Genomic DNA, 16,844 nt, shown 5'->3' on the forward strand with positions numbered 1-16,844 from the left:
CCTCTCTCTGCCCCCCTCCTAAGCCCTACAAACCTGTGTTGTTCACTGGCACTTAAGACAGCAAATACAGCAGGCTCCCTTCAGCCTCCTTGAGGCTTTCCCTCTGCCGTGTTTTGCCCACGTGGCAACAGGAAGTTGCAACAGGGGGAAGGACCCTGGGGCTGGCTCTTTCCTGCCCTGAAGAGGTCACTAGACCACTAGGGCAGTACAGTAAGGTAAGGTAAGGGGAGGGGAGGATAGGACACCGCTAGGCGCACCCGCTCGCCAGCCTACCCGTTTGTCCGCAAATCCGAACAAATGTGCAGGCTGGCAAAACCCGCCCGGTTGCCCAGCCGTGTCCTAAAAAAAGAGGACCTGTCCGGGTGAAACCGGATGTATGGTAACCCTACCAATGGGAGCATCCAGCCAATTTGCATTGGTAATGCATGGCCAGCACAAGACTATTTGGCACCCTAGGTGAACCCTCATTCTTCCACCTCCCTCTCCCTGTTCAGCATCTCCCCTCCAACCTCCTCTCAATGACACCTTTACTACCACCACTGGTACATTGACCTGGGAACTAAAGCAGCAACAATGGCCGTAAAACAGAAAGAAAGTACAGCGCAGAGCCTTTGAACCCATTCACAGTGACTCCTCCCCCTCCTCCAATGCAGATTTCCTGTTTGTGTGGGGGCAGAACACAGCTGAACTTTCAAGGTGCAAAATACAGGGGTTGGTGCAGCTGAAGGTCCAGGGCTGTTGAAGGGGCAGTAGTGGTGGGGAGATAAGTGGGGTTCAGAGATAGGAGGCTGCCACTGAAAGAGATTTTGAGGGGCACTGTTTGCTGCCCCCAAAGTTTGCTGCCACAAACCCATCTTAGCTGCCAGCCAAAGAGCTTGACTGTAGGACATCACTCCATATCCAGAACAGTCTCTGCCTTCCTCTGTTGTACTCAGCGAAAAAGGTGCCGGTATTCAATGCCAAGCCATCTTTCAAGGGTGGGTTGATCACTGAGGGACCCACCCCACAATAGCCAGCCCCCCCCTCCACAATAGCCATGCCCCCTGCAACCAGTCACAGAATGCATGACAAGGCAGAATTGGTGTGTAGAGCCTGAGCTCTTTCATTAAAACTTGGGGACCATGGGTCAATTTTAGCAGACAATAGAAAAGGTGCCGGTACTCAGTACCCCCCAAGTACTCCCTCAAAAAAAGCCCTGGTTGTACTCCACCCTCTGCAGCAGCTGAACCCCAAGATCCTAGCCTGTATCCCTCCCTTCTGAATGGTGCATGGACACCAGACCACCCCCCTTTCGCCCTGAGGCTGTCCTTGAAACAATTATCCTTTGATCACTCATTCATTTTTATTGGACTAATTTTAATACATTTTTTGATTAGCTTTTGAAGGTAACCCTTTGAGAGTTAATCAAAAAATGTACTGTTAGTCCAATAAAAATGGTATCATCTTCTTTTCTCTGTTTTGTTTTATTTCTATTTATTACCAAAAAAAGAAAACAAAAAACCATGAGTGGGAGTCCCTCATTGTGTGGTTAGTAGCTATTGGTTTGACTCGGGCACATCTGGATCTGGTTATTTTTCTGGCTACATAAGCAGTTTTATTACTGTGCATCCCTATCCGAGTTTACAGGTTACAAACAAATGAAAAGTGACCAGCATGGTTAGTGGCTCAAGCCTATGGTCGGTGAGTGTTTTTACAGCCCAGAGCCTGGTCGGTGGCTGTTTTGTATCCTCCTTCATTCTCATCTCTCTCTCAGGTCTCCCTGTTTTCTTCTCTAGTGGCTCTGAATTTCCAGACACCTGGCTACGAGATGGATCTGAATCAGGGCCGGTTCCAGGAAAATGGGCAGTGTGGTTACATCCTGAAGCCTAAGTTCATGAGGGAGAGGGATACCATGTTTGACCCAGAGTATCCGAGCAGGGGGGCCAGCCACGACATGAAGACACTGACAATCAGGGTAAGAGATGATTTAAGTCTGATTATACTTACAATAGCATGTGTGTGCATTTATTGATTTCATATGTATGTACATGTGTGTGTGTGTCTGAGAGAGAGAGCGAGAGAAGAATGTTGCCTGGTAAGCTTTACCCAGCAGCTTACTGGGCTCCTAGTGGACAGATTCCGGGCCTATAAATTTAGTGGAATAGCAACATTCCATCTAGAATCTCCAATAATAGCAACATTCCATGTAGAATCTCAAGTAGGGAAAGGGAACTGGGACTTGATATACCGCCTTTCTGAGGTTTTTGGAACTACATGCAAAGTGGTTTACATATATTCAGGTACTTATTTTGTACCAGGGGCAATGGAGGGTTAAGTGACTTGCCCAGAGTCACAAGGAGCTGCAGTGGGAATTGAACTCAGTTCCCCAGGATCAAAGTCTACTGCACTAACCACTAGCATACACCTTCACTTAGGATTGTAAACTGCTCAGATAGATATATATATATATTTTTTTTTTTTTTTTGTTATATTTGTACCCTGCACTTTCCCACTCATGGCAGGCTCTATGCGGCGGGCAATGGAGGGTTAAGTGACTTGCCCAGAGTCACAAGGAGCTGCCTGTGCCGGGAATCGAACTCAGTTCCTCAGTTCCCCAGGACCAAAGTCCACCACCCTAACCACTAGGCCACTCCTCCACTCATGATGTGCGGAATATCAAATGCTGAATGAACTTGGAAACTTGGTAAATAGTAGCCCTGCCCATGCCCTTCCCATACTTTGCCAATGTGAAGACACCCTTGCATGTATATGCTATTACACATATGCAAAAGAAGTGGCCAAACAGAAAGTTCTATGAATAAAGAGAGATGGAGAAAGAGGCAGGCTGATAGTTTGAAGACCTTTGGCATTACTGTTGCTCAAAGGCATAGCTAGGACTGAATAGGCCCGCTTTAACACCGTTGTTCCCAGGATAGTGGGGATTGGGGGGAAGAGGGGAAGGAGGGAAGGCACATTTCCCAAGGCTGACATATTACAATTAGAAAAAACGAACAAACCCTTTTTCCTACCTTTCTTGTCTGAACATTGCTTTGGTCCTATTGTCTCTCTTCTGCTTTTCTCAATTCTCTCTAGGGTCTTCTGTCCTTTTGACATTTCTTCTCTATATCCTTCATCCCTGCCCCCCCTGCCAGTCCTGCGAACGCTGCAGGGGGTCGCCGGCAGAGTCTGCGGTGAAACCTGCCTCTCTCTGGCAGGGGGAGCCTTTACTCGGTGCATCTTGCCCCAAATGATGCAACTTCCTATGGCCAGAATGCACAGAGGGAAGGTTCTGCCTGCCAGAGAGCGGCAACTTTTACCGTGGCCTCTGCCAGCAACAGGCTGCAGTTTTTGGAGGACTGGCAGGAGGACAGGCTAGACAGATGCCGGGGGAGGGGGGGCGGATGGAGAGGGAGGGAGGGTGCAACTTTAGGTATCCCCTACCATTGGGCAGACCTGAGCATTTTGCTGGACTCACTCAATGGTTGCTACACCCCTGCTGTTGCTTTAAGTGAGCAGTGGAGGTAGGATTGGATCCTGGAGCTCCAAGTATGAAGATTTTGCACTAGGCTGCCCTTGGAATGCCATAAAATCATTTTATCTCTGAAGGTGTCTTTCTTCTACCTTGCTCTTTTTGCAGGTGATCTCTGCACAACAGCTGCCCAAGCTAAACAAAGAGAAAAAGAATTCCATTGTGGATCCACTGGTGCACTTGGAAATCTATGGAGTCACCATGGACAGTGCCAAAAAGCACACCAAATACATCCTGAATAATGGTGAGCACTGCAGAACAAAGCACAAGGGACCAAGTAAGCAGCCCACCCTGGCTGGCTGGCATACTCATCTCTTCCACTGTGTGCAGGCATAGGAGCCAACTTTTCAAAATTATTGGGGGTGCTAAGCCCAGTGGAAATAACCCCTCCCTGGACACATACAAGGAATTTTCTCAATACTGGGGGTGCTCATAGAGTTGGTTCCTATGTGTATTTATTTATTTGTTACATTTGTATCCCACTTTCCCACCTTTTTGCAGGCTCAGTGTGGCTTACATATTACCGATAACGGCATTAGCCGATTCCGGTCTGAACAAATACATGGTATGAATGAATACAAAGTGATATGGTGGTAGAATGAGGTACATGTATGGCAGGTACAATTGGGGGGAACTTAGAGAGGGAAAGGGGGAAGAAGAGTCAGGTAATGTCCGTTACGGTCTTTGGTTACATTGTGTCGCAAGTGTCCAGGTATTTTTATGTAGGGTCGGTGGGGTATGCTTTTCTGAACAGGTCTGTCTTTAGTGCTTTCCGAAAATTTAGGTGGTTGAGCGTAGTTTCTACTGCTTTTGGCAATGCGTTCCATAGTTGTGCGCTTAGGGTAGGAAAAGCTGGATGCATAGGTGGATTTGTATTTGGGTCCTTTGCTGCTTGGGTAGTGGAGGTTTAGGTATGATCGTGCAGATTTTGTGGTGTTTCTGGTTGGCAGGTCGATGAGGTCTGTCATGTATCCCGGTGCCTCACCGTAAATAATTTTATGAAGAGTCGTACAGATTTTGAAAGTAATGCGTTCTTTGATTGGTAGCCAATGCAGTTTTTCTCGGAGTGGTTTGGCGCAGTCAAAACGCGTGTACAGGGGCTTGTGTCAAGAAATGACCGTGCTATAAGGAGAACCCTCTGGTTACTGAATAGAGGACTCTGAAGGCTTATGAAGACAAGTGGATGGGGAAGAACATGAATGTCCTATAAAGAGGGAAGCAGTGAACAGCTATTTAATGGACCAGTGAGTTTACTGTCGGTTTTTAGGGCATCCGTGGAAGATGAGGTCAGTATCACAATGACAGTTCTTCAGCAGCTCAACACAGTCCTTGGGTCACAACCAGCCAGGCAGGTTTTTAGAACACCCACAATGAAGGCAGTGCATACAAATTTATCTCACATATATTTATTATAGATGTTTTGAAAATCAGACTGTCTTGGTGTGTCCCAAAGAGTGGATTGAGAACCCCAGCTGTAAGCTATCTATAGGAAGTTCTGCCTGTATCTTATCAACCCCTCAAGTTGGAGCTGAGTGCTCTGTTCACGCTGTTGAATTTACTTCTTACGGCTACATGAGGACAAGCGCAATTTCTCTCTATAAAAAAGGCATGTCCAATTTTGGGCCTTTGAGAGCTGCAAACAGGCCAGACAGTCAGGCTATCCTTATTGAATATTTGTGAGAGAGATTTGCATATAGTGGAGGAAGTGGGCATGCAAACCCCACTCATTCATATTCATTAGGAATATCCTGGAATTCTGGCCTGTTCGTGGCCTTCAATGACTGGACTTGGACATATCTGCTGTAAAAGTTAATTGAGAATATCTACTTTGCAAGTTTCCTTACTAACTTGCGCTTTCTCTAATTCCAGATTTTGATGCTTGTGAGTACTTTCTGCTTTTTATTGTAATTCACAAGGGAAAAGATAACAGAGTTTCTGATCCAACTACAAATGTTTTCTTTGCAATGGATCTCCTAGAAAAAACCAGCCTAGTAAACATCTTTGGGTCCAGTTTCTATCTGAGGCTGAAATGATTGCTCCAAAGTCATTCTGTAGCATCATTAAAATGTTTGGTTTTAGAATTATATTGAGGCCCTTTTAAGGCAGGGGTCCCCACATCTGGTTGTCAGAGATGCCAAACAGTGGTCCCCAAATTGGTTGTGGAGGGTTGCGAACTAGTCAATGAATATGCATGAGATCTATTTGCATGCACTGCCACCAGTGGCACCCCTGACAACCAGATGTGGGGACCCCTGCCTTAAAAAGGGCCTCAATTTAATTCTAAAACCAAACATTTTAATGGTGCTATAGAATGACTTTGGAGCAATCATTTAGCATCAGATAGAAACTGGATCCAAAGATGTTTACTAGGCAGTTTTTTCTTCACTCAGTGTGTAATTAAACTCTGGAATTTGTTGCCAGACAATGTAGTAAAAGCAGTTAGCTTAGCAGGGTTTTAAAAAAAGGTTTGGCTGGCTTCCTAAAGGAAAAGTCCATAGACCATTATTAAAATGGACTTGAGGAAAATCCACTGCTTATTTCTAGGAAAAGCAGCTCAAAATGTATTGCACTTTTTGGGGATCTTGCCAACCCGGATTGGCCATTGTTGGAAACAGGATGCTGGGCTTGATGGATCTTCGGTCTGTCCCAGTATGGCAATACTTATATACTTATGTACACCTCTGATCTTAGATTCATTGACTTTGTCTCTTTGCCCTCTCCCAAACCTGTGTAGGCTTCAACCCCATTTGGAATGAGACCCTAATACATCAGATCCGGGTCCCTGAGTTGGCGCTGGTCCGATTTGTTGTGGAAGATTATGATACAACATCCAGCAATGACTTTGTGGGGCAGTTCACACTGCCCTTCTCAAGTCTCAAGACAGGTGAGTCTGGAAAGGGTCAGCAAGGCTGGGACAATATGCACTTTCCAAAGCTACAGCAAGCAGAGTCTGTGGCTACTGAGTCCGATCAGCATTACCTTTGCTGGGGTTTCCCTTTGGTAATGTAATATGACGTTCGTATGCCACCAACTCCTAGTATAAATGGTTCAAAGTGGATAACAAAAAATGCTATGGAGTAATTAAGACAAATGTTCTGAATAAATACATTTTTATATTTTTCTGAAAAGAATAATAAGAAGAGGAAGCATGTAGATCCTGAGGTAAAGATAGTCACAATTGAACAGCCTGATAAATTGAGCTCTCCAAACTTTTGTATAGACAGTTCCAGAAAACAACGGAAAAATAAAAAACTATGAATCTCTGGCTCTTGAAAATATGAGATTAGAAGGAAAAGAAAATAAACCAAAAAATATTCGAGAGTAGAGATGTTAAACAGTTTAAATACTATACAGGCTAATGTAAAAAGGATTTGGGCTTGTAAAGGGAGCCAGTGAAGACTTATCAGAGCGGGAGTGGTTTTCAAGTTTCTTTAAATGAAATATAAATTTAGTGGCAGTGTTCTGCAAAATTTGGAGCTTAGATCGTAACCTGACTGTGAGAGATGAATAAAGACTATTACAGTAATCCAAATGAGGTAGAATAAGAGTTTGTACCAAAATAGAAGCTTTTCAACAAAAAGTGATAAATATTACAAAGTTGATAATGTTAAAAAAAAACCTATTTGAACTGCATGATTAACTTGAGTTTCAAGAGTAAGTGAAACCCAGAACTTTTGAAGTTCGTTCAACCTTCAAAGACACTTCATCAGTTAATGCCAAGTCATCTGGAAATGAGATAGTAGAGCGATCAAACCAAAGCAGTTTATTCTTTTCCTTCAAGTTTTAAGCAGCGTATTGAGCTATAATGCTATATAGCATAGAGATTCAGATTAAGACTTTGGCTGGTGTGATTGCCTGATCCATGTTCACAGGAATTAAAAGAAACATATCATCAGCATAAGAGTAAAATTTTACATCTAAAGGTAGAAAACCCTAAATAATAATAATAATAAAAAAAAAAAGATATGTAAAGATTAACTCCTGTCAGTGGCGTACCTAGGGTAGTTGACACCCGGGGCCGGTCATTTTTTAACACCCCCCCCCCCCCCCCCAAATCCAGTACTAGGCATACCAAGAATACAAAACATTGAGGACCTATAGAGCGATTCTACCATACCATAAGCAGTAATTTGTACGAGTCACACAAGGAAAAGGAAAGCATCTTAAACACTACAGTGAGCACTAGAACATCAATTCACCTATTGTAAAACGAAAATAGACAGATTAGTACAGATCGTGGATCCTGCAGTCAATGCCAACCGAAAGCCATGTCATTTTCACAAACACAGATACACCCTAATCCACTATAGAATAAGTAATCATAAACTTTCTATTTAGACAAAAATTAAACTGAACCCCCGATGCCAGACTCTGCATACAATGCAACACCGCAGAAACAGAAACTGTCCCCTAGTACTGTGCAAAATATAAAGACAGCAGATGTAAATTTGAAAAAACTAACACCAATCACCACTTTACAAATTAACAAATAGAAATAAAACAAATGCAGAAAATAAAATAATACCATTTTATTGGACTAATACATTTAGCTTCCAGAGGCCAAAATCTCCTTCCTCAGGTCAATACAGTATAGTGCTGTTACATTATCCTATCCTGACCTGAGGAAGGGGGTTTTGTTCTCTGAAAGTTAAGTCAAAATGTATTAAAATTAGTCCAATAAAAAGATTACCTTATTTACATGTTCTATTTATAAACATTTATTAACACAGCTACAATACTATATCCTAAAGCAAAATAATTAAAATATATATTTACAGTTTGTTGTGTCTGGTTTCTGCTTTCCTCATCTTCTTTTCACTGTCTTCCTTCCATCCAGCATGTCTTCGCTCTCTCTCTGCCATCCAGTGTCTGCCCTCTCTAATGTCCCTTCCATCCAGTGTCTGCCCTTTCTCTCTGCCCCTTCCATCCACTGTCTGCCCTCTCTCTCCCTTCCATCCACATCTGCCCTCTATTTCTTCCCCTTCCATCCACCATCTGCCCCAGTCTGCCATCTCTCTCTCCCATCAACATCTGCCCTCTCTCACTTCCTTCCATCCACATCTGTCCTCTATCTCTGCACCTTCCATCCAACATTTGCCCCAGTCTGCCCTCTTTCTCTCTTCCCCTTCCACCCACCATCTGCCCTTTCTCTCTGCCCCTTCAATCCATCTGCCCTCCCTCTCCCATCCATCCAAGGTCTGCCATCCCTCACGCTCCCCACTTCCGTCCAGAGTCTGTCCCCTCTCTCTCTGCCCCCTCTTTTCAGCCCCCTTATTCCACCTGCCCCTAGTTCCAGCCCCAGCCCACATCTCCCACCTGCCCCCCTTTTCAGCCCCACTATCCCACCAGTCCCCAGCCCTTTTCTCCCATCAGTCCCGAGCTTCAGCCCCAGCCAGTTCTCCCTGTCCCCTTTAAAGCCCCCAGTTTCAGCCCCTGCCCCGTTTCAGCCCCCAGTTCCAGTACTAGCCCCCTTATCCCAAATACCCTCCTTTTCAGCCCCCAGTTCCAGCCCCCTTCATCCTCCACATGCCTTGCAGCCCCCCTTTTCAGCCCCAGACCCATTCTGCCACCTGCCCCAGGCATGGACCCATTTTCCCTCCTGCCCCCTTGTCAGACCCCAGTTCCAGCTTCAGACCCCTTCTCCCATCTGAGCACTCCCCTCCCCAATCCCCTTCTCCCCTCTGAGCTCCCCCACCCTTCCCAATCCCCTTCTTCCCTCCTCAATTCCCTTCTCCCCTCTGAGCACCCTCACTAATCCCCTTCTCCCCTCTGAGCTCCCCCACCCTCCCCAATCCCCTTCTCCCCTATGAGCACCCCCACCCTCCCCAATTCCCTTCTCCCCTCTGAGCTCCCCCACCCTTCCCAATCCCCTTCTTCCCTTTGAGCACCCTCACCCTCCCCAATCCCCTTCTCCCCTCTGAGCACCCTCACCCTCCCCAATCCCCTTCTCCCCTCTGAGCACCCTCACCAATCCCCTTCTCCCCTCTGAGCCCCCCCTCTCCCATCTGAGCCCCCCCTCCATCGAGAGCCCTGAGCCCTGTTCACCCTAAAGCCACCACCCTGCTTTTTTTTTTTTTTTTAAAATCCGTGCAGCGGAACTGAAAAGAGAAAATCGCTTCGCTGGCGTCGGGCCTTCCCTCGCTTGTTGTCCCGCCCTCGAGGAAATAGGAAGTTACCTCAAAAGAGGGCGGGACAACAAGCGAGGGAAGGCCCGACGCCAGCGAAGCGATTTTCTCTTTTCAGTTCATGCAGGGCAGACGCGAGGTGCTGCCTGCATCGGCGATCGCTGCACGGATTTTTTAAAAAAGCTGTCGGCTCTTGCGGAGCACCCCCCACCCGCTGACACCCGGGGCGGACCGCCCCCCCCCCCTTGGTACGCCACTGACTCCTGTTTACTAAACTGCATGGTGATGCCGACAGCCCATTCAGAGTGATTGGGTTGTGTCAGCAATATTGCACAACAGCCGCTAGCGCAGTTTAGTAAACGTGGGTGGGGGTAAATAATATAGGTGAAAGTGGGGAACCCTGCGGAACCCCACAGGGGGTTACTTAACTCTCAGAAAGACCATCATTAATTTTAACAATGTACTGCCTATTTAAGTAAAAATTCGCTAAACCAAAACATTACCTAATATGCCAAGAACTTAACTTGAACAAAAGTGTATCGTAATCTACCGTGTAAAAAGTGGCACTAAGGTCAAACTGTAATAAAAGAACAGCCTTTCCTTTTGATAATTAAACCTTAGCATTGGAGACCAATGCAAGTATTGCTGCGTCAGTACTGTGATATGCTTTAAAATCAAATTGTACTGTGCTGAGATGATTGCGATAGTCCAGAAATTCAGCAGGCTGATCAGCCACTATAGCTTCTGACAGTTTTGAAAGTATTGGAATGCATTCTACTGGCCTAAAGTTAGAAGGCAAGCTAGGGTCCAAGGTGGATTTTTTAAAGAATGGGAGTAAGAATAAATCTACCTAACCTTGAAGGAAATTGACCATTTTTCAAAAGGCTATTTAAGAAGGTGGTAAGCCAGTCTATAATCTGTGAATGGGGGTCTTTCATAAGATTAGAAGGACAACTATCTGACAGACAACATGAGGAGGAAAAGTTAGCTAATTAGGGCCTGAAATTCAGACTGCGAGAATTAGCACGGCTAACTCTTGTGGTCGGTGCTGAGCCCAGTTATTCAATGCCGGGCCATTTCAGGTGACCAGCATTGAATATCCAGTTTATTTTTGGCTGCTTCAAACGTAAATCAGCCAAGCTGATATTCAGTGCTGGCCGGTTAAGTTTGAACTGGCCAAAGATAGGGCTGGTATTCACAAGGCCAAATATGGCTGCCAAACTTAGCCGGTGATGCACTGAAAATAGGTAGACAGCCAGTTATATCATGCAGTGTAACCAACTAGCTGCTAACTGGGCATTTTCAGCAGGTCAAGGCCAGACATGTCCTGCTGAAAATTTGTGGACAGCCAATTATGGGGCATTTAACCATCCAGGTGCCGATCCTGGCTGGTTAAATGGTTTTGAATATCAGAGGATTAAGATTTAATCTTATCCTTTCCAATAACTGGGAACGAATTCCAAAATCTGTCAGCAGGGATTGCAGAATTAGCTGTGCTCACTGTATTAGAAAGATCGATAACTGCTTACAGATTAGGAGCTATTGAATCTCTGATCTTAACTATCTTATCAGAAAAGTATTTAGCTAAACTGGCTGCAGGAAAGCATTCCTGATTAGCTGTGTAGAGAAGAACTTGATTTCTAAAAATATCAAAAAGCTGTTTAGAATTTGAAAGAGAGTACAGGGGTTCACAACCCAGTCCTTGGGATACCCCCAGCCAATCAGGTTTCTAGGATAGCCACAATGAATATGCATGAGATTGATTTGCATAGAATGAAGGCAATGCTTGCAGATTTGTCTCGTGAATATTCATGGTGAATATCCTGAAAACCTGACTGCCTAGGTGTATCCTGAGGACTGGGTTGAGAAACTTACCAAACTAAGGATCTCATACCGTGAAGCAGAGATCCTTTACTCGGGGAGGTTGTACACTCAGAATGAGATCCAACTGCATTTCATTTACATCTAGTTAAAGGGATTAAAAACCGTGGGCCTGATATTCAGCTGTAGTGATCAGTGTTTTGATGACTGCTGCTGGAGTTATCCCTGGAAATTCAAAGCTGGGCCATGTTCGGACTCTGGCATTGAATTTCGACGGTGAAAACAAAGCCAGTTAAGTGTGATATTCAGCAATTAACCAGCTAAGGCAAGTCGCATAAAGATGGGACTGACTTTTATGCGGTCCTATTTATGTGGTTACCTAACTGGCCAAGAGCTAACTCTGACCCCAGAACCACCCCAAAATAGCCCGTTTTGACTTGGGTGCCAACTAGAGATTTTCAATGGCACAGTCTGATTAAGTGCTGCTGAATATACTCAGTTAGCCCTGACAGGCAACTTCTATGACCTGGAGCCTCTCTGGAGTGGCCTAATGTTTAGTGTAACACAGGGGCGTATCTGCGTGGGGCCACAGGGGCCTGGGCCCCCGCAGATTTCGCCCTGGACCCCCTACCGCCGTTAACCCTCCCCCGCCTACCACCAACCCTTTCCCCGCCTACCGCGGTCACTTACCCCCCGAGGTCCGCTCCTGCCAGTTTTTTTAAATATTACTTCAGCTGGCGGGGGACCCCAACCCCCGCCAGCCCAGCCGAGGTCTTTAACTTCATCCTCGTGCTGTTAAACCTGCAATGCATTCTTCCAGTTGGACGGAGTTTGACGTCGCAGCACGTTGTATGTGCAGGACGTCAACGTGCTGCGACGTCAAACTCCGTCCAACTGGAAGGATGCATTGCAGGTTTAACAGCACGAGGATGAAGAAGTTAAAGACCTCGGCTGGGCTGGCGGGGGTTGGGGTCCCCCGCCAGCTGAAGTAATATTTAAAAAAAACGGCAGGAGCGGACCTCGGGGGGAGGTGACCACGGTAGGCGGGGAAAGGGTTGGCAGTAGGCGGGGGAGGGTTAACAGCGGTGGGGGAGGGTTAACGGCGGTGGGGGGGGGGTTATAATGGGCCCCCTCACTCTAGCCCCTGCCCCCCCTACCGCTGAACCTCAGATACGCCCCTGGTGTAACAGCCTGAGAACCAAGGAAACCAGGTTCAATTCCCACTGTAGGTCCCTGCGACTCTGAGCAAGTCACTTAACCCTCCATTGCCCCAGGTACAAAATAAGTATGTATATAATATGTAAACCACCTTCTTTGGAACCGGAGAAAGTCAGTATATCAAATCACATCCGTACTTTCCTGAATCATTTTAGATATTGGGCCCAGTATGAACACTGCCTGAAGGACTTTAGTAATCCTTAAAGTTTGCATCCAAGAGCATTTAGAATTTCTACAAACTAATTGCAGTCCTCAATGCCTTGAGATTCACTTCTGGGCTTTGGGAGCTGGCATTTAGTCAGGAGATTTGCATCAGTGGTGTATCTAGTCATGCTCTTTTTGGTCCAGAGTGGATGGGCACACAATTCATCCCCGCTCCCCCACAATGTCCAACTCAATAAATAATGGAGCTGGCGAGAATCCCCAAGCCCTGATAGCTGAAGAGCTCCTCCACCGGTGGCCAAAACCAGTGGTGTTCCTTGGTCGGCTGCCATCCGGGGTGGATCGCCACTGCGCACCCCCCCGGGTGCAGTGTCGTCCTCCCTCTCGGTGCAACATTGACACCCCCCAGGTGCAGCGTGTCCCTCTGGTGCATCACCTCCAACCCCCCCCCCCCCCCACGGGTGCATTGCTCTTACCTCCTGGGGTGCTGGGAGCAGCCGCGCAGCTGTCGGCTCTGCCGGTTCCCTGTTGCCTCTGATGTTACTTCCTGTTCCGGGGCAGAGGGAGCAGGGAACCGACGGAGCCAACAGCCATGCGGCTGCTCCCTGTACCCCTCCTTCAGCGTGCACCTGGGGTGGACCGCCCTCAGTACGCTGCTGGCGTCCCATATTCTCTGCAGCTTGTGTCCCATGGAGAGTGCTGCTGGCTGCAGAGAGCAGAGGAGAGTTTCATTTGCCAGAGGAGGACTTCTTCAGTTGGCGGGACTTGGGGATCCCTGCCATCCTTAACAAGAGTGTCACAATTTTCAATGGACCCAGGCCTACCCGGGCCCCCCTGATTTGTATGCCTACTGCCTCCACTGTATGTAAATCTCTATCATGCATGTTCATTAGGGATATCCTGAAAACCTGACTTGTTGGCCACCCTTAAGGACTGAGAGTGAACACCACTGCTCTATTGGATCAAAAGTCTCTAATGTGTGTAGAATAGGGTTTGAGCTGAACGGTGGGAATCAGCAGAAACATTGTGACCTGGAGAAAAGGGCCGGTAAGGAGGTGGCCAGCTGGAGTGGTGCAGAGCAGGAGGTGATCTCTTCTCAGAATGACTCACCATACGTTTTGTATTCTCAGGGTATCGCCACATCCACCTGCTCTCCAAGGATGGCACATCTCTGTCTCCTGCAACTCTCTTTGTTCACATCACTATTGAAAGTATATGAACGAGAAAGGGGAATCCATTACACAATGCAATAGGGGTTACTAGACCCAGTGAAGACATCTTACCCTCCTCCCACTATCTTCACACGGCTACAAAGTTTGCAATGCACTGAGTTCAGTATATAAGCAGAAGCCTGAGTCTTTGCCAACCACTACACTAAAATGCAAGCTCCGTCCTGCATTGACACACCTGAACATAGAGACATATCCAGCCATATAAAAGAACTGCACACGGCTACCGACTTCTGTATCATGTGCATGCCATTCCTCGCTTCACCCCCGGCCCCTTGTATTTTCAACTATTGCAACGTAAGAGGAGCCTCGTTGAACAATATTGATGGCATCTGGGCAAAACAGTTTCGTCTATGGAGTTATACAGATAAACTTGTTTACTTTAAACATACTTTTAGTCCTTCCTGATATTATAAAGAAATAATTATTTTTCATTCTTTGGAGCCTTTTTTGTATTATTAAAACAGAATATACAATCTAGGACCAGCTGCTATTGTAGTTACAGACCATGATGGACACAAATCAGTTCCGTTATGACAACAGCTGTAGAAGCTGATTTTCATTTAGGTGAAGAAATCTATTCTATGCCTCATCTGCATTGTGAATCTGTGCAACCAGCAAAGACACTGGAAATGTAGTGATTGCTTCCAACTGTAGTATTACAGTTAATGGAATTCTTCAACCTTCCTCTCCACCTCCCCCACTGGGGAAGGGTGACAGATATGGAAGAGAGAGAGAAGACAAAGATAATATAACAAGGATTGTCAAAGGTGGTTGCTGAGGCTGTTGGACAATGGAAAAGATTCTCTATGCAAACGCCAACAAAGGAATGTTCCTGAACTTCTACAATGGGGAGGGTAATAGGCAATCTTCCCGGGAACCATTTTGGATCTCAAGATAAGAGGATGCCTCCAGCAGTAGGATTTCCTTTCACGGGCAGTTGTGCCATTTGAGTATCAGGACAGCTTGCCATGGATGCCTCTTTGACACTTGTACCCCAGGGTTACCAATTCTCAACCTAAAAATTGCAGCTTTGGGCTCTGAGCTGTATCAATAAATGGAGGAGGTCTTGCTCGTCCAATTAACAAAGCTACGTGTCTACCCACAGTGCAGAGAAAAAGGGAAAGGATGAGGAACGAGACGTCAGGAGGGATTCTGGAACCAGATGAAACCTTTGGCAGTGAAAATTCAGATGAAAAGATTGAGTTGTAAAACAGCAGCTGTCATGAGACGTACCAGCTGGAGCTGAGGCGTCTCCACCAATCCTTTTCTGTAAAAAGCAAGGTACAACAGAAACCACAAGAATTCAGAGGGAGGTGAAACTCTTCCCCACACACTCACCCAAGGAACTGTTTTAAAATTCGTCTTACAGAAAGTCCAGAAGTGGGAAATCAAGGACAGCTAGACAGACCACTGGTTCAACAATCCAATTTATTTCTTAAAACGAATGTTCAGACTCGACACGGCAACCGTGTTTTGGCATACAAAGATGCCTGCTTCAGGAGTCTGATGGTGTAAAAATCAAAAGAGGACTGATGCTAGTGGGGACTGGATAGGTCTTTAAAAAGGCCATGTAAATATAGATGATGCACTGTCAAAGGAATAAGCAAATTCGCACTGAAAGTATCACAGGGCAAACATGACTGCCCTGTCAGGGTCCGGGGTGCTTACAACACAAGAGGAGCCTCGTTGGACAATATGGAGTTATACAGATAAAATTGTTTATTTTAAACATATTTTTAGTGCTTCCTAATATTATAAAGAAATAATTATTTTATTCATAGGAGCCTTTTTTGTATTATTACAAGAGAATATACAGTCTAGGACCAGCTGCTACTGTAGTTACAGACCATGATGAACACAAATCAGTTCCGTTATGACAACAGCTGACGAAGTTACCAAAACTTTGGCCACTGTTGGCCGTGGACAGCGGGAAGAGTATGTGCACACTAATGGAAAAATTAGCGTAGGACCTGAAAAATCATTTTTAAAGCCTTAAGTACTGACATATTAAATTTGGCCTTAGTGCTTGGGAAACTCCTGGGTTAAAATGCATTAAGCCCATATTTTAAAATGTTTTAGTAAAAGGGCGTCTTAGATTGCGAGCTCTCCAGGGACAGGCAAAAACCTACTGTAACTGAACATAACTCACCTTAAGATAATATTGACTGAAAAAGGCATTGGCTAAATACCAAATCTCCTCCCTGGCCGGTTAAATAGCACTTAATCGACTAAGCGCTAATATTCAGTGTATGATAATTGGTTATCTCTGCTGACAATTATCACTTAGCACATAAACTGGGATTCTATATATGGCGCCTTAATTTCCTTGCGGAAATCAAAGTGTATTCTATAATGTTACGCGTAACTTAATTGGTTAACTAGCTAATCGGCGCTGTTAATTGGATGTTAACAAGCAATGATCAGCACTAATTGGCATTAAGACTTACAAACACAGCTCGCTAAGCGTATTCTTAACGAGGTGTGCCTAAATTCTAAGTTGCATAGTTGAAAAGGGGGCGTGGCCATGGACAGAGCACGGGCATTTCTAAAATCTATGCGCGTTGTTATAGAATATACCCACTCCGCCTAATTTAAGCATCGGGATTTATGTCAGGTAAAACATGGTGTAAATGACCGCAACTATATTTGGTCACGTGGAGAGGCGTGTGGCGATATTCTATAGTGCAGAAATTTAACCCTATTCTATAAAATTTAGTTGTACTTTACAGAGTATGCCTAGGTGTATTTTTTTTCCACATGGAATTTTCAGGTGCTGTA

The 16,844-nt window shown here is 45.6% G+C and overlaps 1 protein-coding gene across 1 annotated transcript in view; it reads left to right on the forward strand.

Moving 5' to 3' along the window:
* PLCD3 (phospholipase C delta 3) overlaps nucleotides 1–16,433 on the forward strand; it is a 144,296-nt gene extending 127,863 nt beyond the window's left edge. Inside the window, exons 13-16 of the mRNA XM_030221243.1 lie at nucleotides 1,776–1,954; nucleotides 3,617–3,752; nucleotides 6,243–6,392; nucleotides 13,965–16,433. Of these exons, the coding sequence (XP_030077103.1) occupies nucleotides 1,776–1,954; nucleotides 3,617–3,752; nucleotides 6,243–6,392; nucleotides 13,965–14,053 (554 nt within the window). The 3' untranslated portion in view covers nucleotides 14,054–16,433. The remainder of the gene's footprint in view (nucleotides 1–1,775; nucleotides 1,955–3,616; nucleotides 3,753–6,242; nucleotides 6,393–13,964) is intronic.
* The last annotated feature ends 411 nt before the right edge of the window (nucleotides 16,434–16,844 follow it).

The sequence above is a fragment of the Microcaecilia unicolor genome, chromosome 12, assembly GCF_901765095.1.
Source record: "Microcaecilia unicolor chromosome 12, aMicUni1.1, whole genome shotgun sequence".
In the NCBI taxonomy this organism is placed as follows: Eukaryota; Metazoa; Chordata; class Amphibia; order Gymnophiona; family Siphonopidae; genus Microcaecilia; species Microcaecilia unicolor.